Source organism: Paralichthys olivaceus, chromosome 21 (genome assembly GCF_024713975.1).
Source record: "Paralichthys olivaceus isolate ysfri-2021 chromosome 21, ASM2471397v2, whole genome shotgun sequence".
Classification (NCBI taxonomy): domain Eukaryota; kingdom Metazoa; phylum Chordata; class Actinopteri; order Pleuronectiformes; family Paralichthyidae; genus Paralichthys; species Paralichthys olivaceus.
This window is the reverse complement of record NC_091113.1, coordinates 7,260,059-7,286,944: the sequence shown is the minus strand read 5'-3', so window position 1 is coordinate 7,286,944 and position 26,886 is coordinate 7,260,059. Positions and strand designations below refer to the sequence as shown.

At 42.4% G+C, this 26,886-nt stretch overlaps 2 protein-coding genes across 27 annotated transcripts in view; both read left to right on the top strand.

Annotated features, from left to right (window-relative positions):
• The window catches only part of LOC109626926 (disks large homolog 5-like), a 26,740-nt gene extending 1,525 nt beyond the window's left edge, over nucleotides 1-25,215 (top strand). For 2 of the 6 annotated variants that reach the window (XM_069517807.1, XM_069517805.1), the window contains exons 2-34: nucleotides 3,893-3,961; nucleotides 4,748-4,901; nucleotides 5,216-5,359; nucleotides 6,945-7,128; nucleotides 8,212-8,468; nucleotides 8,757-9,069; nucleotides 9,593-9,823; nucleotides 10,659-10,843; nucleotides 10,964-11,089; nucleotides 11,346-11,478; nucleotides 11,568-11,692; nucleotides 12,016-12,191; nucleotides 12,351-12,454; nucleotides 13,117-13,209; nucleotides 13,496-14,470; nucleotides 14,590-14,713; nucleotides 14,806-14,950; nucleotides 15,257-15,378; nucleotides 15,929-16,012; nucleotides 16,108-16,267; nucleotides 16,555-16,632; nucleotides 17,058-17,220; nucleotides 17,311-17,444; nucleotides 17,815-17,979; nucleotides 18,184-18,367; nucleotides 18,689-18,837; nucleotides 19,207-19,377; nucleotides 19,536-19,732; nucleotides 20,150-20,293; nucleotides 20,441-20,568; nucleotides 20,968-21,077; nucleotides 22,665-22,774; nucleotides 24,145-25,215. In XM_069517807.1, the coding sequence (XP_069373908.1) occupies nucleotides 3,893-3,961; nucleotides 4,748-4,901; nucleotides 5,216-5,359; nucleotides 6,945-7,128; nucleotides 8,212-8,468; nucleotides 8,757-9,069; nucleotides 9,593-9,823; nucleotides 10,659-10,843; nucleotides 10,964-11,089; nucleotides 11,346-11,478; nucleotides 11,568-11,692; nucleotides 12,016-12,191; nucleotides 12,351-12,454; nucleotides 13,117-13,209; nucleotides 13,496-14,470; nucleotides 14,590-14,713; nucleotides 14,806-14,950; nucleotides 15,257-15,378; nucleotides 15,929-16,012; nucleotides 16,108-16,267; nucleotides 16,555-16,632; nucleotides 17,058-17,220; nucleotides 17,311-17,444; nucleotides 17,815-17,979; nucleotides 18,184-18,367; nucleotides 18,689-18,837; nucleotides 19,207-19,377; nucleotides 19,536-19,732; nucleotides 20,150-20,293; nucleotides 20,441-20,568; nucleotides 20,968-21,077; nucleotides 22,665-22,774; nucleotides 24,145-24,248 (5,741 nt within the window). In that variant the 3' untranslated portion in view covers nucleotides 24,249-25,215. Of the gene's footprint in view, nucleotides 1-3,892; nucleotides 3,962-4,732; nucleotides 4,902-5,215; nucleotides 5,360-6,944; nucleotides 7,129-8,211; nucleotides 8,469-8,756; nucleotides 9,070-9,592; nucleotides 9,824-10,658; nucleotides 10,844-10,963; nucleotides 11,090-11,345; nucleotides 11,479-11,567; nucleotides 11,693-12,015; nucleotides 12,192-12,350; nucleotides 12,455-13,116; nucleotides 13,210-13,495; nucleotides 14,471-14,589; nucleotides 14,714-14,805; nucleotides 14,951-15,256; nucleotides 15,379-15,928; nucleotides 16,013-16,107; nucleotides 16,268-16,554; nucleotides 16,633-17,057; nucleotides 17,221-17,310; nucleotides 17,445-17,814; nucleotides 17,980-18,183; nucleotides 18,368-18,688; nucleotides 18,838-19,206; nucleotides 19,378-19,535; nucleotides 19,733-20,149; nucleotides 20,294-20,440; nucleotides 20,569-20,967; nucleotides 21,078-22,664; nucleotides 22,775-24,144 lie in introns of all 6 variants that reach the window. The other 4 variants (XM_069517806.1, XM_069517804.1, XM_020083177.2 and 1 more) reach the window with 2 other exon arrangements.
• The window catches only part of LOC109626875 (calcium-activated potassium channel subunit alpha-1a-like), a 72,033-nt gene continuing 70,362 nt past the window's right edge, over nucleotides 25,216-26,886 (top strand). For 18 of the 21 annotated variants that reach the window (XM_069517825.1, XM_069517820.1, XM_069517818.1 and 15 more), the window contains exon 1: nucleotides 25,216-26,886. In XM_069517825.1, the coding sequence (XP_069373926.1) occupies nucleotides 26,653-26,886 (234 nt within the window). In that variant the 5' untranslated portion in view covers nucleotides 25,216-26,652. The other 3 variants (XM_069517833.1, XM_069517829.1, XM_069517832.1) reach the window with 2 other exon arrangements.

Below are 26,886 nucleotides of genomic sequence, written 5' to 3'. Positions count from 1 at the left end.
TACTACATTGTGCAACATTTTCAGTTATTAACACAGATTCCACCTTCATGCCCGTTTTGTTTCAGCCTCATACGATCTACCTGGTACCAGCCTTTTGTTTCTTTACATTAAGTTGCTTGCAGATGATGCAGTGACGAGGTGGCACAGATCTCAGCGTCTTCTCTAATCGTTTTGGGATGTTTTTACTCTTCTCTGCAGTGCACTCAGTGTCAGATGAGGTTAATAGTGTCCTGTAAACTCACAAAAATACTCTGTACTATTCCCCCCTTCGTCACACCCCTTTATTCTAAAGCTACAGAAAACTCTACTACAACAATCCTTGCACACTCCTTGCTCAGTGCTTCTACTGCATGTTTGCATTTCAAAACAGTGTTTGCATTTGTAGTTATATCTCTGACTCTCAGCTATTGTATCATATTCGGTAAGCTGAATGTTGAGGTATTATTAATTAAGTATGCGTTTATTCTGTCCTAATTATTTATAAGAGGAGGGAAGCTGCACAGTGAGTGCTCATAGGCTTTCTGCTGCTGAAGAGGTTTGTACATGAACGTGCATTGGGCTGCAGTTTGTTGTAGTGTGCAGCTTCTTGTTTGCGGTCACACGGGACACAAATGGGCTGAGCCGCTGTTTGCTACTGGGCGGACAGGTTCCTCCACTGCACAGCCAAAAGAAGGGCCTTTCCCCAGGAAAACAGTGGCTTGTTACAGACTGTTTTTAAATGATATGCACTGTCAACAGCCTGATCTTGTTACTCCCCAGTCACCTGGAATCCCACAGGGAGAGAGACCCAGATCACCTTTGAAATCAAAACAATGTAGACGAGTGAACGCTTCCTCAGTCAGCAAATGCTGTAAAATCAATTGCCAGTAATGGTAATAAGTGTAGCTTATTAAGATGATCTGAGCTGCATCTGATGCATGTTAATACACTTCTTAAAAAGGTATGTGCACCCAAGGGGCTTCACTTGCTTTCTTTTTTAATGATTAAAGATATTCTGTAGTTGTTATATAACCATATCTTCAGGGCTTTGACAGTAGAGGCCTTTTTGTTTACACATTGTTCTCATCTTTAAGGACAATAAAATGACGGCAGCGTATCACAAGGGTGTGTATCATGGCTGACGTGTTCACTTGGATCACCTGTGTCACTGCAAAATAACACTGATCTTTAGTAGGAGAGTTAAAAAGCTTGATTTCACTGGTTTGTTATTTCCAGTGGGCATGTTTTACAGGAAGGAAGTTCAGTCAAAATGTTTGTTAGACTTCAAGGATGCATACAATGAGTTGTGATGAGTAACACTAAGTGTTAACATCAAGAAACCGCCATAGGGAAGTTTTAAGTCTTGTCAAGACTGACCAACAGGTGGGCCGAAATATGAATATAAGCTGCATGTTTACCAAGATCGATGGGCGGATTTCAGTCTGGGAAAATGCAATATCTTATTTTTAACTTGTCAGTTTACCCTAAAATGAGAGATTACATTTAACTTCTTGTAAAGCTGTCAGATCTGAGTCAAACCATGTGACTGTCCTTATAAAGCGCTCAGTGTTTCTTACTCTACTCCACTGATAGAGTATCAGATGTGATTTCAGAAGATATCAGCGCTCAGTGTTTGTGCTTCTGTTTTCAGCTCTGAAAAAGACGACACTCTCCTACTGTCCCCCCCCCCCCCCCCCTTTTCCATCTTGTTCTCATGAACGTTTTAGGTAAATTAGAAAACCTCCAAAGGGCATTGAGTAGCTAAGAAATCAGCCTAAATGAGACACTTGAGCGCTGAGGGTCAGACCACTGCGAGGTCCAGGTCACATGACTTTCACGGAGCAGAAAAGTGAGTGAGCTATGACACAGTGAACCTTGCCCATTGAGACACTCTTTGCTCAAACAGAGTCATGGGAAACTTAAGCTAGAGCGAGAACAAAGAGAGCTTGATCCATGGGATGCCACGGTTCCTGAGGCACATCAGTCTTTTTTTTCTCTTTCAGTCCTTTGCTGGGAAAAAAGAGGGGTGAGCCATGTTCGCTGGGCTCCTTCCAGTCTTAATCAAACTCACGGTCTCCTTTAGCTAGTGGGAACTCGGCCAACCAGGGATTGATTTAGAGGACTAGGACGTGGGTAAATACAATCGTTTGTCATGCTCCTGCTAGTTTACATCAGGGGTGGAAGTGGCTGATTTAACTGAACTATAAGCTTCTCATCCTACAGCCAAGTTGGATCACAGCACAATGTGCACCTCTGGCTTTTTGATCTAGATTTGTGCAGCCGGTTAGACATCTCAAGCGTGATTAAAATAGATTTTTAACTGAAAAGCTTAAAGATCGAACAAAACTAATTGAGTACTTTAGATTTGATGTTTTAGATTAAAGAAAAGCTGTTTTTGAAAATATACAACCATAGCTCAATGGATGTCAGATTTTTGTTTTATTGTTCAATATTTGAGACTTGAATAAATTTGATAACTGTGCATCAGTTAGTCATATTTATATATATATATTTTACATGGATTCAGTTTAAAAAACACCCTTAAATGTTTTAAAAGGAAGAATTATGACCTTGATGTATCCAGAGTGGGCCATTTTTGTGGATGAAAAATAAAGTAAGTGCTCTCTGGTGTATAAACCCTGTAATGTGGACACTGTTTCTAAATGACTTCAAGATCTGTGGAATTTCTGAGCTACAGTTTCGTGTTACTTATTGGCAGAGATGCTGTACATGCGGATATATCTGCAAGACGCAGCATTTTGGAGTAGCTTAAGTTCTGACTTTGGCTCTCAGCAGTATCAAAAACAAAAACCCTGTGGCAGTGAGAACTGCTCATTACAGTCCTTAAAGAATCAGGGTGCTCCATCTGAAGTGCTAGACGAATAGTTGAACAGCTTCGGAAACCGGCTTTGTTTGTAATGTAAAACAAACACCCTGACATTGACACCTCAACAAGCATCAACTCTTTGTTATTCTGCTTTAACTCTACACCAGTGTCATGTTTTAATCTCAACGTTTTTGCAACATTTTGATGTGATTTCCCAGTTATGCAATACGTTTGTTCGCTGTGTAACAACCGGGCACCATCTTGCTATGAGGCATGCTGCTGTAATTAAGATATTTAATACAAAAAGCACCGATTTTAAACGCATGTCATCTAGCTCAGAGGTTTCTCCCACAAGAACGACAATTCCGGCCTTCTCAGCTGCCATAGTTGCAACACTGCGTATCAAAACAGTGTGTTCAATGCACTACCGTTTACGTTCAAATAAACGTTTTGTCCGAGCTGAACACGGACCAGTTTTTCACTGTGAATGTTAAATTTTTCTACAGAAATGTATGCGTTCAACATAACAAGGCTGTAACACTGTCTACACAAAGTTTCTTCCCAGATAATAAAGTTTTATTGAGATGAAAACAGTTTTTAGTCGCAGTCTCTCTGATCCTAAAAAAAATACAATTTCTTTGGTTTTTCATATAACACCATCTCCTCCATAATACTTAGTGTTGTACTGAGGCTTCCTTTCTGTACAGTTAATTATGGATCACTGTAGGCTATAAAAGACGGGGCTTTCACAGGGGGGACTGTGTGCGATGTTGTCAGAGGAGATAAAAGAAGCAGCTCGGAGGCTGCAGCCTCTTTGGGGCCCTGGCTCGTCAGTATTCAAGCTCCCTGACCAACTGATAATTAGCCACACTCTGCTGTCAGCCCACAGGCCCGTCATCCCAAGTTGGGGAAAGTCCCACCTTATTATGCCTCCAGCTGGCCTTTTTTCAGTGAAGGCCCCTGAATGTAACCCAAGCTGCAGAGCCTTGATGTACCATACAATGCTGGAGATAATCATCCAGCTATAATGCAGACATGCTCGAGTACACTCGGAGCTGACTTTAATGTTTTTGTTCGCCTCTGCAGGGTCCACTTACAGCGTCTTGTCCACCATGCCGTCGGACTCGGAAAGCAGCAGCTCTCTCAGCAGCTTAGGTGAGTGTGGTGCTCATGGCGACGTTCAGGTGTCAGGTGCAGACATATAAGAAAACATTTTCTTCCTGGTTTTAAAAAATGACAATGAGCATGCTCTGAAGAACCAACCAGTCTTATAAACAAACGGTTGGTTTTCAGTCATTTGGTTACTGCCTGTTTACACTCTGAGCACATGCAAGTGATTACACAGATGTGAGAAGGATTTAGAAACCCTCTACCCCCAAACACACAGAGACCCGTTTCATTTAGTCATTCTCTGCGCGAGAGAGGATTTGACTGGTTCATGTCACTGAAAGGGAAACTTTGATTTGTATCAGTGGGGGATTTTCTGTGTGATATAGTAACAAGCACTGAGGTTAATGGTTAAAACAGTGGTAAGTAGAATATTAAACAGATTTTATCTTAACAAGCATCCAGTGATTAAAATTTTTTCCTTTTCGTCCAGCTTATTGTAAATAAATGTGTTTTGATCCAGTAGCTTTGACGGAGAGCTCATACTTATTACTGCAACACCTATTTATTTCAGTCTGAGCCTATTTAATCTTGTGAATGTGCTCTTCTTTTGTTTTCATTTTGTCTTGATATTCTCCAAGGTTTCAGTAAAAAAATTAAATAAAGAAAAGCATTTTGTGAAGCATCAGTTTAACACCTTGACGTAATCTGCTGAATTAGCATTTTAAACAAATGACGCAGATGCATCTGCTCTAAAATCCCCCATCACTTGAGTTTTGTGAACATCACATGCCACCAGTGACATGCTGACTCACACAGGTACGCCCGCTCAAGCCTCCTCCCCGCCGCCCGCCCACATGGACAGCCACCCGGTCAACGAAAAGATGGAGACGGTTCTTTTCCAGCTCAGACACGTGACCCGCGAGAGGGATGAACTACGCAAACGTCTGGCACTCTCCTCGCCTGGAACCACCTTCGATGACTGCAGGTACCGTTTTCATCTCACACACTTGTTTTCCAGGACAAACAAACATTTACAAAAAGGAGCTTTGACCCCGTGTGTACCTGCACTCGGTGAATCAAGGTATTTTGCCATGTTCTGCTTTTCAGAGCAACGAAAACACAACATTGTTTTAAAATATGCTCGACAACTGGTGAGCATACAATTTTAATTGCGCCTGTCATCTGTTGGCTCTCTTAAGCACAAAGTTTGTTTGATGGTTTTCTAAGTTGTTCTTCTGTCACACTCCCATGTGGCATCTTAAAACTAAACTCTCATGCATTTTTGTCTCGGTGAAATAGACCAAACTCAAAAGCAGGTCATGACTACGAGCGTCTGAAGCTGCAGTGCATGAAGGCGATGGCAGACCTGCAGTCCCTGCAGAACCAGCACAGCACCACCCTGAAGAGGTGCGAGGAGGCTGTGAAGAAAGCAGACTTCTACCAGTGAGTTGAAAGCTTACTACAGGGCCTTTGTAAATTTTTTAACAGCCGCTACATTTGTGCTGTATGCGTTCACGCTCGGCCTGCAGGGTTTTAGCTGATGTTCAGTTCTTCCTCTGAGATATTCACAGCAGATTGCATCGAACAGATTTTATTTTATTTAGAGTAAAATGGATGAAGTCCAAAAGCAGAAAATCCTTGAATCCCTTCATCAATTTAATTTCATCTTTGAGATTGTTTAAAAAAGAAAAAAAAAGGGGGGTTTTATCGTCCTCTTAGCAGCATAAATCCAGTCATGTTTTCAGACCAGTGATATTGACTGCAAACTGTATTACTTCTATAAGTAATGCCCCTCTTGAAGAGTTCATGCCAAAGCATGCTCTGTAATCATCATCTGCACCCTATATGCATGGTATGACATCTGTGCCATGAGGATAATGATGCGAACAGAGCATTTGTTGTCCCGTGAAATAAGCTGTGCCGAGTTGACGTGAAGGGGAGGCTGGTCCATTTGTGTGATTTAATGATGCCATACTGTCTCCAAAGTGAAGGGAACCGACATCTGGCCCAAACGCAAACAGACAGATGAAGGATTATTGCCATGTTTAAGCCTCTCCTTCTGAGCCCTGTTTGCACATCAGAGAAAGTCTTTACTTGTTATTGTCCTGTCTGTCTCTGCTCTTATCCATTGACACTAAACACTGTCCTCTGTGAATGGGAAATCACGTTCATCCCTGCCTGATGAATTGTAGTTAAATAAATACGTCACTTAGCGCATGTATTACACATCGCTCTAAGCAGTCATGGCCTCTTAGTGATTCATGTATGTACAGTCACCAGCGAAGCAGTATTACATAAGAGGCTATTTCACTGTTAATATCAGCATACAAGTAATTGGCGTCTCTTTAGTGGCATGAAGGCCTGAACGATAAGGCTTTAAGTAATATTATTTTAATACCATTTTTTATTCCACAGTACCTAATAACCAAGTTTTTTTTCTAGAGCTTCCTAGATTTAAGCCTCTGTATGATTTTTTTTTTTTTTTTTTTTTTTTCTATTGATTTGTGTGGCATGATTTTTATTCAATAAATAAACCAGTAAATGGGTGCAAGTTATGTGACAAATAGCGGACACAGAAACACATGTACCTCATCATGAAGCCTATGTACAAAGATTCTGACGTTTCCTCAAACAGAGCATCTGAAATATAAAAAGAAGTAATATGCAAAGAATTGTTATAACAGAAATGATCGTAATCAATAAAAAAATTCTGTTTAAATAGTTTAACAAAATCCCAATTATTCTTTAGTTCCAGTTATGTGAGGATGTTCCTCTATGCACTTTTTCATTTCTTTGTAAATTAAATATTTTTGGGTTTCAGATCGTTAAACCGACAATTAAGCACTTTTACAGCTTTAAGCTTGTAATTGTCCTGTGGAAAAGACAATCAATAAAAGTTTTTAAAAAGATCATCAGTTGAACATTTGTTGTGTTGTGCCTCATAAGTTATGCTTTTACTTTGATGCTAATTTTAAGCATGGCTGGCAGTGCTCATGGTCTGACGGTACTTTCTGTGTTTCCTCCTCAGTACGCTACACAGCCGTCTGGCGAGCGAGCACGCCCAGCTGAAAGACGAGCTGGAGGCGGTGAGACAGGACAACATACAGCTGGTCAGGGAGCACAACCACGTGAAGCAGGCCTGCGAGGAGCTGAGGAGACTGCATGATGACGACCAGCGAGAGGTTGCTGATATGAGGATGCTGCACCAGCAGGTATCATCTGCATTACAGATTATACACCGCAAATACAGATAGATTTACTGGTGTAGAACTTGAGAACTTTGAGATTCACTCTTCTGGATCTTGACATTTGAGACAAATCACTTTATTTCTCTGTCAGTTACCATTACTTCAAAGAGGACAACATCATCCAGAGAAACAATCGGTCCTCCAGTGTCTCTATCAATCAAAACATACTTTCAGATCGTATAAATGACTTAACCTGTGTCCTTTACTGTTACACTGTCTGACACTGTATATTCAGCCTCTTGGCAGCCAGAGGGTCAGATCATTAAATTCTAGCAATACCTTATATAACCATGGGGGATGGGGAATGTATTACATTGACTCTTTGGTAGCATGCTTCACTGTCGGCAGAGTTTGTCATTATTTGCATTAACATTTATTCAGTCAAATTAGGAGTAAAATTTGTAGTGAGGGACTTGAGGGATGTGAGTCATAGCAAAGGTTCCTGTGATTATCACATCAATAAAATAAGTAGTTAATACCATGAAACAAAGTGCAGAGTCTGATCAGAAGCAGACTTTGCGTGGTCAGTTCAGAGAAACTTTAACTCACAAATGCTTCAGAGTTAGTTTGAACAGGTTTGCTGTCGAAGCACCATTAGTGTCATGCAAGTTTTATAAACTAGTGCAGTGCCCGTTCTCAAAATGCCTGTTTGGAATTAACTGTTTGCTTTGCCTGTGGTGATGCTGATTGCAGCTTTCTTCCTGAAACTGTGAAAGTGACCTGCAGTAATTGAGCCAAGACAAGTAAAGACTGGCTGCGGGTCTCAGTTTGCAGAACCATGTAGCTGTGCCACCGCTGCTACACAAAGAGCTGCTCACTCCTTTATTCAAACTTCACTCGGGACACAGGACTGAAAAAGTTTTCTTTGCCGTGAAAGTGCTGTTGTGATGGATAACGTCACTTACGTTTACCAACATCACTAACTGCAGATGTTAGTGATGTTGAATAAGCTCCTGAATGATCCAATGACATTATTATATGATTATGTTGAAACAACTCATGATATCATCTGCATACAAGAGTCATGATGCCTGATGTAATTTCCAGGTGATGAGAGAGGGGTCGTCTGATGTCCTAAACAAGCTGTATGACACAGCCGTGGACAAGCTAGAGGCCATGAAGGGCGACTACGAGGGTCTGAGGAAGCGCTACAACGAGAATAGTGCAAGTCACAACGTAGACCTGAGTCGTCTGGAACAGGCGGAGGAGGAGAACCACCGTCTGCAGAAACAGCTGGACATGCTGCTGAAGCAGAGGGACGCTGCCATCCACTACCAGCAGCAGTGCTCCTCGTCTATAAGAAGGTGAAACTGGAAATATCATTGACACAGAAAACCAGCAGCCCTCAGGAACAGTAAACAATTCTCAAGATTAAGAACCATTGCAAAAAACCTCAAACTCAGAACATGTGCTAGATGCCAGGGTCAGATCTGGACAGTACTTAAAACATTCTTAATCCAGATGAGGCTTTGCAGTTGGACAGATGCTTTCAAATTTTAACTTTTCCTCTATGACTCATGCTTGGTTTTTGCCTATCCCTGTTTTTTACAAAGATTTGTTTTTTTGCACACAAAATTTCCTATTTGGTGCAGGTTTGACAGCACGCAGCAGGAACTGTCCAAGGCTGCATCCCAGAACAAGGAGCTGCAGCGAGAGATGGAGCGGCTGCAGTCAGAAACTACGCGTCTCAAGACCCAGCAACTCAAGGCGGCGAAGGACAGTGAGAAATACAAGGAGGAGCGCGACTCCGTGATCAGCGAGTATCGCTTGATCATGAGCGAGCGGGACCAAGTGATCAAGGAAGTGGACAGGCTTCAGACTGGGCTTGAGACGGCAGAGGCCAAGCTGAAGAACACTTCCTCTGAGAGACGGGTGGCCAATGAGGAGCTGGAGGCTCTGCGTCAGGTAACGGCTGGATCGACAGCTTCCTTAGTTACCTCCATCAAGGAGGCTATGTTTGTTTGTAAGCAAGATTAAGCAGAAAAATGACTTGACAGATGTGGTATGGGTCAGAAGAACCCATTAAAGTTTTGTGCGTATCCATTATTGGTTTAATTAGGATACATTCAGGGTGAGTTGGCCGGTAACAAAGAAAACCCACAATGGCTATTTAAAAGTGAGGTGCTTTAAGGGAGTCTTTGTGGTGTGTAGCGCTTCCCTTAATAGGAAGTGTGTTGTTAGTGGCACCTTTTGTTCAGTGAGATAAGATTTTATTGATCCCAGAGGGAGAAATTCCAGCGTCACTCCTGCACAGGAAACAAGGAAGTAGGTACTAAGAAGCAGAAGAGACAGTACAAAATAGAAATGCCTGTGTCATAAATATCCTCATGGACATTACAAATGAATGGCTTGAAAGTGAAACTCTGCCTCTTATGAGTATTCATCTTTAATCTCTCGCTCACTGTTAATTTGTCTTTGTGATATGAAGGAGTTGGCATCAGCGCTGGTGGACAGGGACCGGGCCATCTGCGAAAAGAACGAGCTGCTGGAAAAATACTGCCACGAGGTGAAGGACAAGGCCGAGGCCCAGAAAGAGCTCAGCCAGGCCTGCAAGGACATCGAGACGGTACGCGAGGAGCGGGACGTGGCCCGCAAGGAGAGGACAGAGGCCATCATCCAGAGGGACCAGCTGCTGCGAGAGTATTACCAGGCCAGACAGGTAGTCAGACAGACGGGAGATTTATCATTACAAATGGAGGGATTGATTTATTCCTCGGACAATAATCCCTTCATCTCATCTCATAGAGTAGTAAATGCGTTCTTTTTCCTGCAGCTGGCAGGTTTCCACACATTGATTTTGTTGAGAGACGTGTTATCGGACTAATTGTGATGAAAGTCCTGATATTCCTGCATTAGAAAATTACCAGTAATTACAGAGAAAAGCTTCTCCCTGACTCTGAAGAGCACACGGAAACTGTGCCGCATCAGAAATGGATAATTAACTGGAACAACAGTGCACTAAATTCTGATGGAATTAATCAAGCTGTGGACTTGATTAATGCTGTAATTACACTTTTACAGTCTCCTCGCACTGTAGTTATTTAAAGAGGGAGTTAAAGTGCTACATATACAGACTTTACATGAGATGCACATTCATTCTACACACTTTAAACTAGAGCCTTGGATTTTTAGGGTGCAATGTCTATATTACGGAGTAAAAATACTGATATAAATATTATATTGCCCAGGATGTACCCAGCCTCTTGCCCATTGTCCGATGGGATTGGCTCCAGCCCCCCATGACCTTCAATAGGATAAGTGTTATAGATAATGGATGGATGAAAGATATCTCTAAACTACCCATGTGCAGTAAATTAAAAAAATTGTTTGTTTGTGTTTTTTACTGGAGCTTGTATAGATTCTAAATAATCAAATTAATAAAATCCTTAACAAAGGAAAATATTAGATTCAAAGTCAGTTTCTGCCTGCACCAGTTGTACCTGCAGACTCTAACACTGATGTTCAATATCTTACATGTTCTTCATCTCTTCCAGAAACAAGACTCTGCCACTATGGACATGGAACGAGCCAACAAGGAGATCGAAATGCTGAGGAAGCAGTACGAGGCCATCTCTCAGGAGCTGAAGGAGGCGCTGCAGGAGGCCGAGGTCGCCAAGTGTCGACGGGACTGGGCCTTTCAGGAGAGGGACAAGATAGTGGCTGAGAGGGAGAGCATTCGGTGAGGAGCTGGTTCTAAAGGCATCAAGTTTGTTGGATACATTGAATGCAGAGTGGTAAGTGGGTCTCGGACTAAAATAGATTTGTTTACATTTTGTATGAAAATCTGTTCATTTGTCAGCACACTGTGTGACAACCTGAGGCGAGAGAGAGACCGAGCTGTGAGCGATCTGGCAGATGCTCTGAGGAATCTGGATGACATGAGGAAACAGAAGAACGACTCTGCGCGGGAACTCAAAGAACTAAAGTGAGTCATTCCTCCATATCTTTTTTTTATTTTCTGTCAGGCTTATGGCATCTGCACTATACTTAGGTTTAAAACTTGGATGCAATTGTTTAAGTTTCCCTTGAGTGAGTGAAACCGTGTGACCCTCTTGTTTGTTGATCCAGGATGTAGATTTCTAACCAGATCTTTGGTGCCACCCAGTGGAGAAATCATGTCACTCACTGAGCAAAGTTCAGATGAATTTATATAAAAGCCTCAAATTGTACGTTTCCTGCAGAGAAAAGGTGGAGGACCAGTTGGAAGAGGAAGCGAGGTTTCGACAGTTAATGGCTCACAGTTCACATGATTCAGCCATTGACACGGACTCAATGGAGTGGGAGACAGAAGTTGTTGAAATCGAGAAGCACAGAGTAAGATCCACAATAATCTCAACATTTCTCTGTAATTTTAGAAAATTACCTTTAAATCAATTAATGCACAATTGAATCTCTTTTTATAGGACATGGATTTGAAAGCACTTGGGTTTGATATTGCTGAAGGGGTAAATGATCCTTATTTACCTGGAGACTGTGGCATATTTGTCAGTAAGGTGGATAAAGGAAGTATCGCTGAAGGAAGATTAAGGTAAATATTTGTTTTACTGTCCCTTTTAATAAAGCAAATCACTTTGTTATCACTGGGTAATCAATTACTTTTGATATATCTGTGCAAATAGATGACTTGAGGTTTTAGTCGGATACCAAAACAATATTTTCTGATGTGTTTTGTTTGCAAACATTTTTGAATACTTGTGAACACAGTAAAAACTGTTAATTGTCCTTACCTCTCTAAGTTATTGATGCCAGTATTAGCACTTGACTTGTTTCCAAAAAATTTATGCTATGGACGCATTTTTGGTCAATACATGAAGGTTTCATATCCTGTCCTCCTCTGTTCTCTCTGTGCAGGGTTAACGATTGGTTGTTGAAAATTAATGATGTGGACCTGACTAATAAGGACAGGAAGCAGGTGATCAAAGCAGTGCTGAGCGGAGAGGGGGTGATCAATATGGTTGTCCGCAGAAGGAAGTCGCTCGGAGGACGGATTGTGACTCCGATCCAGATAAACCTAGCTGGACACAAAGGTAATCTTCAAGCACAGATCGATAAATAAACATTACCAAAACACAAACAAGCTAATAATGATATTCCATGAAAAAAAGTTAAAATCGACCGTAGTGTAACTGTTATTTTTGATGATTATCATAAATATGCTTCCTCGTTGTCTCCGTCTTCTCTCTCAGACAGTGGCATCGGTCTGGAGAGTGGAGTGTTTGTTGCCACTTTGGCTCCAGGAAGTCCAGCAGTGAGAGACTGTGCTCTCACTATTGGTGACAGACTTTTAGCTGTGAGTATGATGATGAAAATATATATATATATAGAAAAGTAATTATTATCTTTATAAACCATGAGACAACTTGAGGGCATTGACACTGGCCTCTAGTGCCCTCTACTGTTAAAATCAACAAACCCTTTAGAACTGAATCCCAGATCTACACCACAGACATCAAGAGCACACCGTGTACTTATGATCAAAGTTTATTGTTTAAGATAGAATTCAGGTAAACTATGTAGTATATCCTTTTTTATACTAATGGTAAATGACACAAGCCGTTTTTCAAAGATTGGCTGTGATTTGATAATTCATTATTTTTGGTTTCTGATATGCTTTTTTAGCTCTCCACAGTAACTTTATATGGTTCATTTTACTGTGCGTCTCTGTCCCTCCCACAACAGGAGGACAGTTGTTTCCATGGAGACTACACTTAAATATCGAGCAAGTTTATCTTGGATCTTTTGCTGTCCTTGATACTTAATACATTTGTATGCATTATGAAAATGGGACACAGCTATTGCCTTCTTCTAATGCAAATGTATTTTAGATCACGTTGTTTTAAGGGACTGTCCATAATAAATTAGTGCATTTTAGGATTCTTACACACAGGCCTTGTCAGGGTGGTGTATTTATCATATTGTACATGTTGTCATTTTATCACATTTGCTCCACAGATCAATGGAATTGCTCTCGATAACAAGTCGCTCTCCGAATGTGAGTCTCTGCTGAGAAACTGCCGTGATTCTCTCAACATCTCTCTCATGAAGGTGAACCACACACACACACACACACACACACACACACACACACATACACACACACACACACACACATAAAATAAATATAATTTAGATTTTAACACAGTGTTACTGGTGAATAGTCTACGGACAATCTTTAATAAAAGGGTGAAGCTTTTGTGTAGTAAACCACTTTGATGCAACTTCAGTCTCACATCCTGCTGTGAGTCACTGAGGTTCTCTCTGCAAACACGATTTGAGTGTAGTAGTGTAATGAGTTTGGCAAACTTATTTATCTGCCTCATTTCCTCTTTAGTTCCTTCCACAGAGCTGTTCTGGTCAGAGTTTATTTGACAGTTCAAAAGACTCTGAAAAGGTCTCCCGCCTGCAGTCCTGTGAGGTCCACACCAGGAACTGTAGACACTCCAAGCACATCTGCTCCAAGCACAACTGCTCCACACAGACAGACATTTGCAGCTGTGACTCGGGCGGCAGAGGGGACATGTGTAAGGATGCAGGTGACTCTCTGGACAGCAGCGGCAGTAGCACTCATTCCCACCACAAGCCCTTCTCCAACAGCTCTGTGCACTCCCGCTCCCTCTCCACCTCACACACTCCCTTAGATCCCCACCCAGACTTCTGCTACAGGAGGCAGGAGATCCACCATCGCCCCTTCACCTTCGCCCCTGTGCTCTCCGACTGCAGCTCTCCTCAGACAACTGTGGACCGAGTGAAGAACTCTGCAGCCAAGCCAAGTGGAGGCACGTGGCCTAAAGTAGTGGTGGGAGCTTCGATTCCTGAGTACGCCCAGCTGTCTATCTACAAAAAACCCAAACAGAGGAAGTCGATCTTTGATGTGAATGCTTTCAGGAGACCTGAGCCGCCCACAAAACTGGACTACATGTCGGTTACCCAGTTGCCCAAACACTCGCCACAGAGCTCCATATCCGAGGCTGCACAGACTCCTCCCACCCCGCCAGCCAGAAGCGACTCGTTCAGGTTTAAACATCGGCAGCAGAACAGCTCTGCGTCGGACTCTACCATCACCACCGGGACTCCCCCTGCCTCCCCGGCTCAAGCTACAAGCTCACAGGTTGAGGGAGAGGCAGGAAACCAGTTCTATTACACCGATGCTCCTCAAGGAGAGACTAAGTGTGCCGTCAAGAAACCTGCAGAGGAAGAGGGGAGTCGACACAGAGCAGAGGGGCAGGAAAAGAGGAGATACCGGCCTAAATCAGCACCGGCACTGAGGAGGAATGTGACTCCATTACACATCCCTGTTCCCATGCAGGTAACGGAGATGACTCATGCATACCTCTAGTATGTTGCATGATTCTGTCCTATTATGTGGTGTAACATTGGAATGTGTTAGTTTCATCTATCGACTTATTGGACAATTGTCTTTTGCAGGTACAGAGCTTCTCTAATGATGAGCACTCTCCAGAGCCTGTGGACTTGTTACGCTTCTCTCCTATGAGAACTAATCGGTACAGCATGTCCTTTGCACCTCCCAGCTACAGCAGCATTGCAGCACGTAAGACATCTGTACAAGTCACCGGTGAACCAAGATGGTTGTGATCTTCATGATTAATGTGCATGTAATTGTTGCTGACTCTTTTTCCCCAGATGCAGCACAGCGAGGTTTAGCCCCATGTCCTGCTGTGACGGCTGTGATGAGGAACCCGGTCTACACTGCCTGGAGCCACGAGATCCAGAGCAACAACTGTCCTCCAGCTCCCAGCTCAGTAGTTCACTCACATCCACACACGAGGTATTAACACGAGCCAGACATCTAATTTTATGGCCTTTTAGTTTTTGTCTAGACCCGATTTTCTGCACATTTTTCCTAGTTCATGACTGAACTTCTGTGACAGACAGTTTGACTTGTCATAAGACGAAAAGCCGCAATAACATTAACATGTCTTTGTCATGGCTTACTGAGACACCTGAATAAAACAGTGTGACAACGAGCACAATTCAGCCGTCTTATTTGGGATTAGAACTGCGTTTACCCTGCCCTAGATCTCCTGAACAGATGGCATGTAGCTAATAAGCTAACAATTTTGTCCACTTTTAGCCCCCAGCATCAAGTTCGCCTCAGCCTGGACCTCAGCAACAAGCGTGCCGGAGAGTCGACCGACATGAAGTGTAGCCAGCCACCGCACAGCACTAACTCCCTGCCCTCCAGTGCCAGACTAGGTATGTATAGAGTCCTAGATTCAGACAAATAATGATTTATAACATGTCTTGTAAATGAGTGGTTATTAGCCATGCCGTTTTATAAGAGGTTATATCATTTTTCAAAGTGACATAACTGGAAAAGAGATGATGATATGATTTTGAGTTTGAAAATTGGTGCGGACTGTCCTCACTAACCTCTGATGAAATTACACTTTATTTTTTTCTGAAATAAAACGTGAGCCATCAATGAAAAAAGGGGAAGCAGCATGACTGTATATCATTTAGCACAGGGCATGCATTTAATGAGCGTTCGTGCTGCGATCCAACAACTAAACTGACTGAGCGACAAGATGCAACAGGATCTCTCTGACTCAGCTCAGGTGATGACGGCGACTAACTGACCACATCAAACATTTGTGTCATGGTAATTAATCAGAGCAACAAATCGCAATGTCAGGAAGAGAACAGCTTATCGCTTTTGTTAAGCAACTTCCTGGGGCAGTCAAGTTTGTTTTGGTGTAATTTGGGTGGACTGACCTGATTCTTTTTCTCTTTTTGTTTTCTTTAGGCTCCATGAGTACTTTACAGTTCAGAGCAGAGCGAATTAAGATCCCTCCTGCTCGTTATCCTCGCTCCACTGGATCTGACAGAGGTACGGTTGATTGCAGCAGCTCCGTCGTCTGATGCTTAATGTTAAATTGGTGAACAGTGAGACTGAATTCAAACCTTTCTCCTTTGCCTCTCCAGGTTCTCTCACACATTCAGAGTGCAGCAGCCCGACACCTCCGATGTCCCCTGTCAACCTGGAGACATCGTCTTTCACTAGTAGCCAATCACAGAGCTCCATCTCCACCCAGCCCAGGATATCAGTCAGCCCTGCTCCTGTCGGTGACAGGAGGAAGGATGGGTAGGCGAGCCCCCTGTCCTGGTCGTTACACTGCCATCCTTCAGCAGAACATGACGTGTTTACCACCATTTGTCTGTGCGTCTGTCTGGTTCATTGTGATTCAATGCTTGTAAAGCAGTAAACAAAGCTGTGAGCTTCCATCTCAGTGTTCAAACGCAGACTCACCATCTATCATCTTACCCTCATCTCTTTCCTGTCTGTCGCTCTTCATTCATTGTAACCTGAAATCTTTCTCTGCTGGTTTGTGTGATCATGTGAGCTCTTTCCTTTCTTAATCTTCTTCTCAGATTTGTCTCTTATAACACTTCCTCTGTCAGACTCCCACTGGCAGTGAAGCACAAGTTCTTCTCTTTAAGAAGCTTGAGGTTTGTCTTGTGCTGCTTGTATCAAGACTTTTAGAGCACATTTCTTTTTTTGTACAGAATTCATTTATAATTTTCAGTTTAGCCTCGCTAAGCAGCAGTGGATTTATGCGACTGTTAAATAGTTTAATGAAAACTAATGGATGTGTATCCATTTGAGTAATCGTCTTTTTTCTGCTTGTTATTTATTCAGAATGCTGTTGAATTTTGTATGATCGCATGACCTTGAGTTAGATTCTGAGAAGCAGTCGGCATGCCACATTTAGTTGAAATATAAGATAGCAAGCAGCAGGTTCTCCTTTCAGTTTTGTTTTGAATTGAAGCTTATATCCTTTAAAACTGCATTTTGAGTCCTGCCAAGAGTCTTCATTTCTTTTGCACGTCAGCCCATCACAGTCGTATAAACAATTTTTCTTCTCCCCCTGAAGGCCGTACTTGGAGGAGCCGCGCAATGTAACCGTACAGAAAGGAGCTGAACCTCTGGGGATCTCCATCGTGAGCGGAGAGAACGGCGGAGTATTTGTGTCCAAAGTGACAGCAGGCAGCATCGCACACCAAGCTCGCTTAGCGTACGGAGACCAGCTCCTTGAGGTACAGCAGCTGCAACATTCAACCTCAAGTATCTACATGATGTGGTTTATCATTTCTTTCTGTTTTCTAATGAATCACTGCCCTTTTCAGTTTAATGGAATCAACCTTCGCAACGCCAATGAGCAGCAGGCACGGCTGGTAATCGGGCAACAGTGTGACACTGTCACCATTCTGGCTCAGTACAATCCTCACATGTTTCAGCTGGGCAACCACTCTCGCTCAGGGTAAGACAATGAGGAGGGAGGGAAGAGGACCACAACAGTGACTTGAACAGATTGGGATTATACATTTTTGATTTATTAATGAACCAGTCTGGAAAAAAAATCTGATGATGCAGTGTTGTTTGCAATATAATTTAAGAATGAATTGTTGTGATACATACAGTTACTGCAGGAATACTGTGCACATAGAAAACACCACCTTACAAGTACACACAGTGGTACTGAGATCAATTGACGAATGCAAGGATTAAACAGAATAAATATTCAAATCATGAACTATAGATGTAAGAGTACATGTTTTGTCTTTTACCTTAAGTACTTCAGTGAGTGATTTGAAAAGAAATATTTTTGAGTCAGCGTCTGTTCTCCTCAGTTCTCGAATGGAGTCCATCAGCAACCAACCGACACCTCAAGGCAGCGGAGCCACCACCCCGGACAATCCCTCCGCAGCCGATACCCTGAGTGAGCACGACGAGGGCACCATGACACCACCTTCCAAACAGACGACTCCTGCCACCAGTCCACACAACTCTTTCCGGTACGATTGTAAAGCCTTTATCCTGACACTAAGAGTGGTATTGTTACGTTCAGTGTCCTTTCTTATTTTGTGTCTTGTGACTGTTATTTCATGGGCAATGATGGTTGATGACCATTTAGCCATAGTAACACAAACAAAATTAAAATGCATCATGATGGAAATGAGTGTGAAATTACAAACCCTGACCATGAAGTTGCTCCTCAGAATTCCTGGTTCAGGTTCACGCAGGGCTGCGGAGCCTCGACTGGTGCGGCTGAAGAGGATCCAGGTGGAGCTGGGCGTTCAGGTCTGTGGAGGAAACCTTTATGGCGTCTTTGTAGAAAGTCTGGATGACGACAGCCCAGCTAAGAGTACTGATGGCCTGCTGCCTGGAGACTTGCTACTGGAGGTACCTGCAGTGTTTATCAATCACTTTAACCCACTAGGAACATGATGTATGCAATACAAATTACTTAGGCATGTAATGTGAACACATTATGGGACATAATTGAGGAATAATACCCCTTGTATGTGCAGGTACACATTCAATGAACTCAATTTTAGCAGATTTAGTAGCATCATGAACTGTAAAGTACGACTTCATCATGACTTTATTTTATGTGCAGTGTTTCACTTGCTTTTACTGAAAACGATGAATCATTCTGTGTTGGCTGCCAGCCTCCAGTGTCCTTTTTATCATCTGTGTAATTGGATGTTTTTTTATCAACAGTACAATGGCATCAGCATGAAGAATAAAACTAAAGAAGAAGCTTACCTGGAAATGTTGAAACCAGCTGAAACAATCACATTCAAGGTCCAGAACTGTGTGGACAACCTTGCTGCGATCAAAGAATCCCCCGGAGATGGATTTTTCATTAGGTACCTGAAATATTTACCATATCAAACCATCCAAACTGTGAATGTTGATGGGAATTCAGGTTTAACTCATTTGGGTGTTTTAGAATACAACCATGTCAGAACCTGAAAACATGAGACTCTGAAGTCCAGGAATCAATTATCAGTTACAGTATTAGAATCATATAAACCATAACTTGATGTTTAGCAATATGATGCTTGACTCAACTTTGAAGAAACTCTTTCTTATGTTTTGATCATTTGTGTTTTTATTCAACACTGAAAGGGTTGAATTTAAAACGTATTCTCTTAATGTAAGTTTTCTGTGAATTCCTCTCATTCCTCTGTTATGATGCTTCTGTCACAGCTGCTTTGTGATTCATCTCTTGTCAGAGCACTTTATGAGAGGGTGGCAGAGGTGGAGCAGGAACTAAGCTTTAAGAAAGACGACATCCTGTTTGTTGAAGATACGCTGCCAAATGGTAATTTTGGCTACTGGATGGCCTGGCAACTTGATGAGAATGCACAGAAGCTGGAGAAAGGCCAGATTCCAAGTAAATACATGTAAGTGCAGCAAGTATGTGTTTTCACACTGGAGTAAATATGATTAGTGTATTTGTCATTATCTAGTCCATTCTCTTATCTTCCAAAATCCAAACTAGCACTTCCAGGATGTTTAAGAACAGGAGTGTGATTGGAGTTGTGTTCCTGTGATCACGCAGGATGGACCAGGAGTTCTGCAGGAGACACAGCATGGCCGATATGAAGGATGACAACGGTACCAATAAGACTCTGTCTGCTGCTGCACGGAGGTCCTTCTTCCGTCGGAGGCTGAAGCACAAACGCAGCGGATCCAAGGACGGAAAGGATCTGATGGCTCTGGACGCCATAAGCACAGATTCTTTACCCCTCACAGAGGGTAAGAAATAAGAAAGTTATTAAGATTGTTTAGTTAATTGCCTTCATGTAGTGCTTTCAGAATTTCTGTCAGTTCAAAAGAAGGAAGGGATACCAGAAGGTATAGGTATACTCCCAAATAAAAAAAGAAGAGAAAAGTTTTGCTTTTGCTGATGAAAATCTTGTATCAAGTTTTTATCTCCGGCAACAGTCTTAATATTAGTAGTAAGTGGTTTGCAGATAAAGTCAAGATAAATTGAAATACCAATGAGACATGCGTGTGAAAGTCTGGTTCTAAGCGCAGGTTGATGCTATAAAAGACTCACTGTCTCAACAGAAACCTTCCCAGGATACAGACATTCATAACTGTGGTTAACAGCATTTATATCTCTTCCTGCTGGATGTTGGAATGAATTGTACATCTGTGTTTCCTGCTCAGATGGAGGGAACCTGATGTACCAGCGGGTTCAGAAGGTCGAGTGTTCGTTCCCCAGACCAGTGCTGGTCATGGGGCCGTTAGTGGAGGCCTGTAAGGACATGCTAGTGAAGGAGGCCCCTGCAAAGTTCTGTCGCTGTCTGCCTGGTGAGCTTGTTTACACACATAACACATATGTAAATTCAAGAGTTGACAGGTTTGTATCATTGATGTCACACTGTAGAGATACGTTTCACTGAGAGCTGGAGGAACTAAATTACACTTTTTCAAAAAGGGAATTCATTTTTCTTGCAGAGATTATGAAGGCCTCTCAGCAGGCAATAGAACGAGGGGTGAAGGACTGCGTGTTCATCGACTACAAACGGAGGAGCGGCCATTTTGATGTGACAACTGTTGCCTCCATAAAGGAAATAACAGAGAAGGTAAAGTCATCTCATCGAGTCTTTAGTTTTATAGCTGCCAAGTTTGTTTACTGGCATCTTTATCACCTTAGATTGAAACTAGGAGAGGAGTCCATCTCGTATTAAACACATGTGCGTCAGAAAGATATATTTGTCTGTAAAAGGTTAATCTATACTTATATAAATACCAGTATGGTTATGGGTTTAAACATGATCAAATATAAGATGCATTTTTTGGGAGCTGAATCGTGGGGTTTTCACTGCACCAATGAAAAACTGAAGCTTTAACATCAAGTTATATATTAGATGTGTATCCAAACCCATTGCAAATCATGGAAAACAAACTAAATGTTTTTTGTAACATTCTGCTTTGAACCATCCTCCATTTCTCATGCAGCCTTTTGCTATTTTCTCTCATAGGATTGTCACTGTTTACTTGACATTGCCCCTCACGCCATCGAACGTCTTCACAGCGTTCACATCTACCCAATCGTCATATTCATTCGCTACAAAAATGCCAAGCAGATAAAGTGAGTAATCCCATATCTTTAAAAAAAAAAAAAAGTTTAACTTATTTATTTTGATTTCTTGCCTGCCGTGTGTTTTGGTTCCACTGCTGTTTATCCAATTTCACCTGTTTTTATTCTGTTGTCAGGGGATTGGACATCATTTCTTATTTAATCCCAAAACTGTTAAACACAACTCAACATTATTTAGCATAAATGGTGTCTTTGCATGCTTTTCCCAGTAAGACCGATGTTTGGTCAAAAGATATTAGAATGACTCTGCTACCAAAATCACCACCCTCTCATCCATGTTGTTGCACGACCTCACTCCAGGAAATATGATTCTTAATTATCTGTAACTTAAAAGGGCTACCCAGGAAATTGACATGTACAGATTTGTTGCTGCCTTTATAATCACGTTCATCCTCCAGACACTGATGAAGCTAATTGATCAACTTGATTTGATCAGTGTCATTAGTTCAGGAACCGCCTCCCCTGCTACACCACCTTCTGGATTCTCTTAAGAGGATGGTGATATGTCAAAGATCCCTCTGCTGTTTCATTTGTAATTGAAGGGAAGAAAAATCTGCTCAACCCACAGCATTGTACTTTATGTACACAAACACAAAGACACACTCAGGTCTGGCACAAACCAGCTTTCTCTGCTGCACATGTCCATACCCACGCCTACAAATCTATGAAGTCGTGCAGCAGGCAAACATGATGGAGATTGATTCTTGCTAAGCCTTCACTGTCATCAGCTGAGTGCCAGCTGTCCAGGGAGAGCTTGCAGGGTCTGTGGCTCTGCTTCATGGCGTGGGTGGCTAAAACACTCAGTGCCCCCATCAGCAGCGGCCACCATGAACACACCTCCCACTGCCTGCCTGCTGCAGCGACAGAAGCTTGAGCTTTGTCATGGATTTTTTCATCCTCTGGGAGGCGTCAGCAGACCAATATGTTGACTGACTGCTGAGTGCCAGGGAGAGAGGGGAGAGGCATTGTAGTTTGGGTCAAAGACTCCCAGTGGCTGAAGACTGAGGACTCACAACTTCTTCTCAAGCCTTTGTAAAGATACGGAGTGAACCTGTGAGCTGGAAAAAGTTTTTCTAATAAAACGCTGTAGGTTATTACCCATAGACTGTATATAAAGATGGACAACATGACTGCTTCCCTTAAAGTGAAGCCTAAGTGTCTTTATCATTGCCTGGTGGCAGGCTGCAGCACAGGTCATAAACCTTGCCTCCTCCATTTTAGTGGATTTTCATGCAGCAAATAAAAAGTCAGAATATGTCAAATACATTTTTCTCAAAGATGGTTTCTGTCATTTTAGGTAGCTCTCATCTCACTGCTTTATGTCCAAATGCTGTTTTGTTTGGTTTTAATTGGTGACCTGATGCTGTACAAATGGGGTAAAATGTCATGATTCACGTGGCACCATCCCGAATTGCTGCCACACAGACATTTGTTGCAAGATGGCAGCGTTCGTATCCGGGATATTTTGGCTTCATTTCTGGATAGTGGGAGGATGGGGAGATGTGTCATCCATCTTTATATGCAGTCAATGAAGTAGTACCTGATAGATGTTGACAAATGCCGGTGTTGTCTCATCAGGGAGCAGAAGGACCCTCTGTACCTGCGGGATAAACTCTCACAGAAACATTCCAAGGAGCAGTTTGAGGCGGCTCAGAAAATAGAGCAGGAGTACAGCCGCTTCTTCACAGGTTGGTGGAATTTGCTTTTTGTCTGATGTACAAAAGCTGGTGTTTATACAGCGATTACATAATGGCAACAATTATTTTGAGTTAATAGACAGCTCAGTGCACTGCTTCGTACTAAAAATACTGAAAGAGGTATTTAACATGGATATAGTGAATAATTTCAGTATTGTTGCAGAACTGAACACCAGTTTGTGAATAAAAGTTTTGATTAATGTTACCTCAGTTCACCAAATAACAAAGTTAGCTAGTTGTTTCTCCTCATGCACTTTTTAAAATAATTTTTACCTGCTTTAGTTTTGAGAAAAACAAACCATTACTCATGATCACTGTCCATTATATTGTTGTTATACTTTAAACTCCTGCTGTTACATAATGGAAGTATTACACATTCAGCAGTGAGTAATACTGTCTTTTGGGACCTGCATGACGCGCAACAAACTCTTTAACATGCTCGTCTTTCTGTTGAGACCTTTTAAATCCTACACACAGTATTTGTCGTCCTAAACTGCGACAAGTTGCAGGATATGAGATCTTATTGTTGAAATCAATCATTGAAATGTAATCTTCAGATGCTTGAAACATGACAAATCATTTCTTAATTGATATGGATTTTTTTGTGGAAATTAGAGTATGTGATTTGTATTCATTTATAGGATATTGTTATCAAACTAAGCTAAACACAAATAATACACGAACCAGCCATAAGTCATGGTAACAAATATAATCATCATTATGGTTTTGTTTAACCAGTGAGAGTCTGTAACAGCACTGGAGGTTATCTGAGGTTTTTGGGGCGCAGCGTCTCTGTGGTCTCGAACAGATCATAGTCAAGTCTCTGTTTCTGTATCTGGAGCAGCGACCTGTCTGAGACTCCCGACTGTCCAGCTGATGAATGACTCTATAAAAGGAGGCCATTTATGAGGAAGGGCTCTGGAAATTAACACATACCACAGTAGATCCCTCTCTAACAGGGAGACGTGTCTGGCCAACTCCTGCACACAGGCCACGACGATGGCAAGTTATAAATCTGAGTGTTGGGAGGCAGACGTTGTGAAGTGAGGCTGGTCATGTCCCTGCAGGAGTGTGTGTCTGCAAATAAACCGGCTGCACAGTCCCTATTGGCAGGAGAATATGAGGATGTTTATAAAACTGATAAGATTAGAAGATAAACTAAAAGGTGCTCAATGAGAATTTAATCATTTTCTTTGTTTTATACTTTGTTTTTGTACCAATGATTTCTTCAATATAAGACTGATAGATAATGAAGACAATCATTCGCAGCAGCCTTATATTTATCACTGAATAGTTTCAGCTCTAGTTGTTTTTACATACCTGAAGGTAAATTTCACCCCCCCCCCCCCACTGTGTTGCAGGCGTTGTCCAGGGAGGCAGCGTCTCCTACATTTGCACTCAGATCATCACCATCGTGGAGCAGGAACAGAGTAAAGTGCTGTGGATTCCAGACGGAGCGCACTAGACACGTCGCCCCTCACCTCACGTCACTCAGAAACATTAGAGGATTCTTTTTTTTATCACCCTGGGATACGCAGCGAATCGGTACATCTGACAGACGCCACGGTTAATTCCACACCCACCAATATCAGCACCGATGATGATGATGATGATCATGTAATATTCCCACTACAATAGTGATGTACTGTACTACAGATAGATTTGTTTACACTAGTATTTAATACTTGAATGTTTTATTTCCCCTTTATATCTAGTAGCACTCCTTTAATCCCACTTTGTCCCATGAACATGTTGGACCACAGGAAGTCTGCGCAGATGCAAACTGAAGACTTTATTCTTGATATGAAGATGGAACGGAGCACCGTGTTCCCTTGTCTATATTTATATGTATTCTCCTGCCATTTAATTTATCTAATCAAATCAAAGATGTTGCTTATGAACTTTTTGTTATACAAATGTAGCTGTGTAGTCAATAGGAAGGAGGTTATTTTCCAGGTAACGTTCTTATTTATAGAGGAGAAAATTGGGGCAAATTTGCTTCCTTCACATTGTCTATTTTATTATCTGATGCCACCACTTTTTATCTCTCTGTTGACATCATTTCAGTACTAAACCTAATAATTGTGCCAAGCTAAAAACATTTGTTAATCACTCTCCATTCTTGAATTAATCAACACAATGACTTTCAATGATGACGTAAAGCACAGGCATGTCAGTTTAAACCAGTTGGTCCAGATCGTCAGTTCTTCTGGTTTTCGTCAATACTGTTCCTTTTTTCTTTTTTTTTTGTCAAGTGCGTTTTTAAGAAGGGATATTTTATGTCTGGGTCGTGGTTGGCATGGCGACACATTTACATGCACCTCTTGGATTTTTACTACACTCACGGTGTCAACATTTCATCTTCCCAAGTTTCTCGCAATGAAGGTTCATATTTCTACAAAATATTAAAAACACCAGTTACAGTTAATGGATTTCAATTTGTCAAGTGTTTGTTTTTTCTTTAGAAATTTGGATTGAATATCATCACACACTCATTCTGTACTAATGCCACAAGTTGGACCTCAACGATCACTGTACCTCTTGTCCAGCAGGTGGCGTTAACCCCCCCCCCCCCCCCCCCGTAGGTGAGAGATGGTGAGATAGCTCATTTTTCCACTTTTCACAGCTGCTTATTATATTAATACAAAATACTAACGTTCATCCATATTCATCCACTTCTGAAGGGTTGGATGAGCAACTCTTGGGTTTTTTAATACATGCAAGTGAAATGTGTTGATGATGCTTTAGTTCACACTTTTGAGCAGCATTTGAATTTATAAACCCTTCAAACAGAGAAATGTTACTGACCAAGTTCAAATCTTTTAGAAATAAATGATTGTATTAGCATCAGTGGCCCACTGAGATCATAAATCAAATAAAATGAACAATCAAGCCTTAACAGATCCATAACAATCACAACTCTTATTAAAAGCATATGTTTAGAATTTGATTTGAGAACGTGGAAGTCGTTGGTTTATAAAATCTACTTCAGTTTCAGTGTACCACCAGGGCTCAAACCACAAAGTTGCCATCATCAAGAATTAATGAAGCGGTCACTATAAATAACCAAACATCCAGATAAGCATCGACGTCTGCCATCGATGGCTCCTCCCCCCCCCCCCAGCTACCTGTAAATCTGCGGTGCCATCTTCCGACACATGGATGAGACAGGCGGCTCCTGGAAGCGAGGACCCGCCGACTGAAACCGCGGCTCGACCCCAGACACCGTCGATTTCTCCCCGTTTTCAACACGACTTCTCCCGAGAGGAAGATCGATATGACGCACGAGCCTCTGAGGCGAGCGGCGCATTCAACAGTGCGCGGAGCTGCTGAGAGGCTGTGGAACAAGGTGGAGGAGTGAACCATCCATCCATTCATCCGTTCATCCACCTGCCAGGACACCACTCCTCCTTCTCCTCCTCCTTCTCCTCCTCTCCCTTATAACAACCGCACTTTTCACTGTCTCCTCAGCGGGATCGCGAGTTATTTTGGAGAAGTTTCTCGGGAAAATTTTGATTTTTACGCACAAATGAGGCAACTCGCTAACGCAGCCATGGCCGCGCATCGCGAGGCGCACGACTGAATCTCCATTTCACAGGAAGTTAGTTTTTTTCTTTTCATGACTGTTCGTTTGTGCATCTGCTGTCGACTCAAATTGTTTGTCCCATTCGCTGTGAGTGAAGTCAGATGAGAGGAGCAGAGGGGCGGGAGACGTTTTTACTCAACATGGCTGAGCCTCTTGGGCATCAGGGGGCGCTGGCTGGAGCTCCCCAGGGCGCCTGAATCCCACTTGAGTTGGTCGTTTTGTGTTTCGGGGTGCGGTGGGTGGTGGTGGGTGGGTGGAGCTGGCAGGTGACCATCGGGCGATAATGCCGAAGAACCGGGAGAGATTCACGCCGGACCCGTCCATCCACATCTCCAAGATGAGCTTGATCATCCCCTTCTCTCCAGATGTGCCCTGTGACAGCAGCGGCCAGCGGATGTGGTGGGCTTTCCTCGCCTCATCCATGGTCACCTTCTTCGGGGGTCTCTTCATCATCCTGCTGTGGAGGACCCTCAAGTACCTGTGGACCGTGTGCTGCCACTGTAAAGCCAAGAAGAAG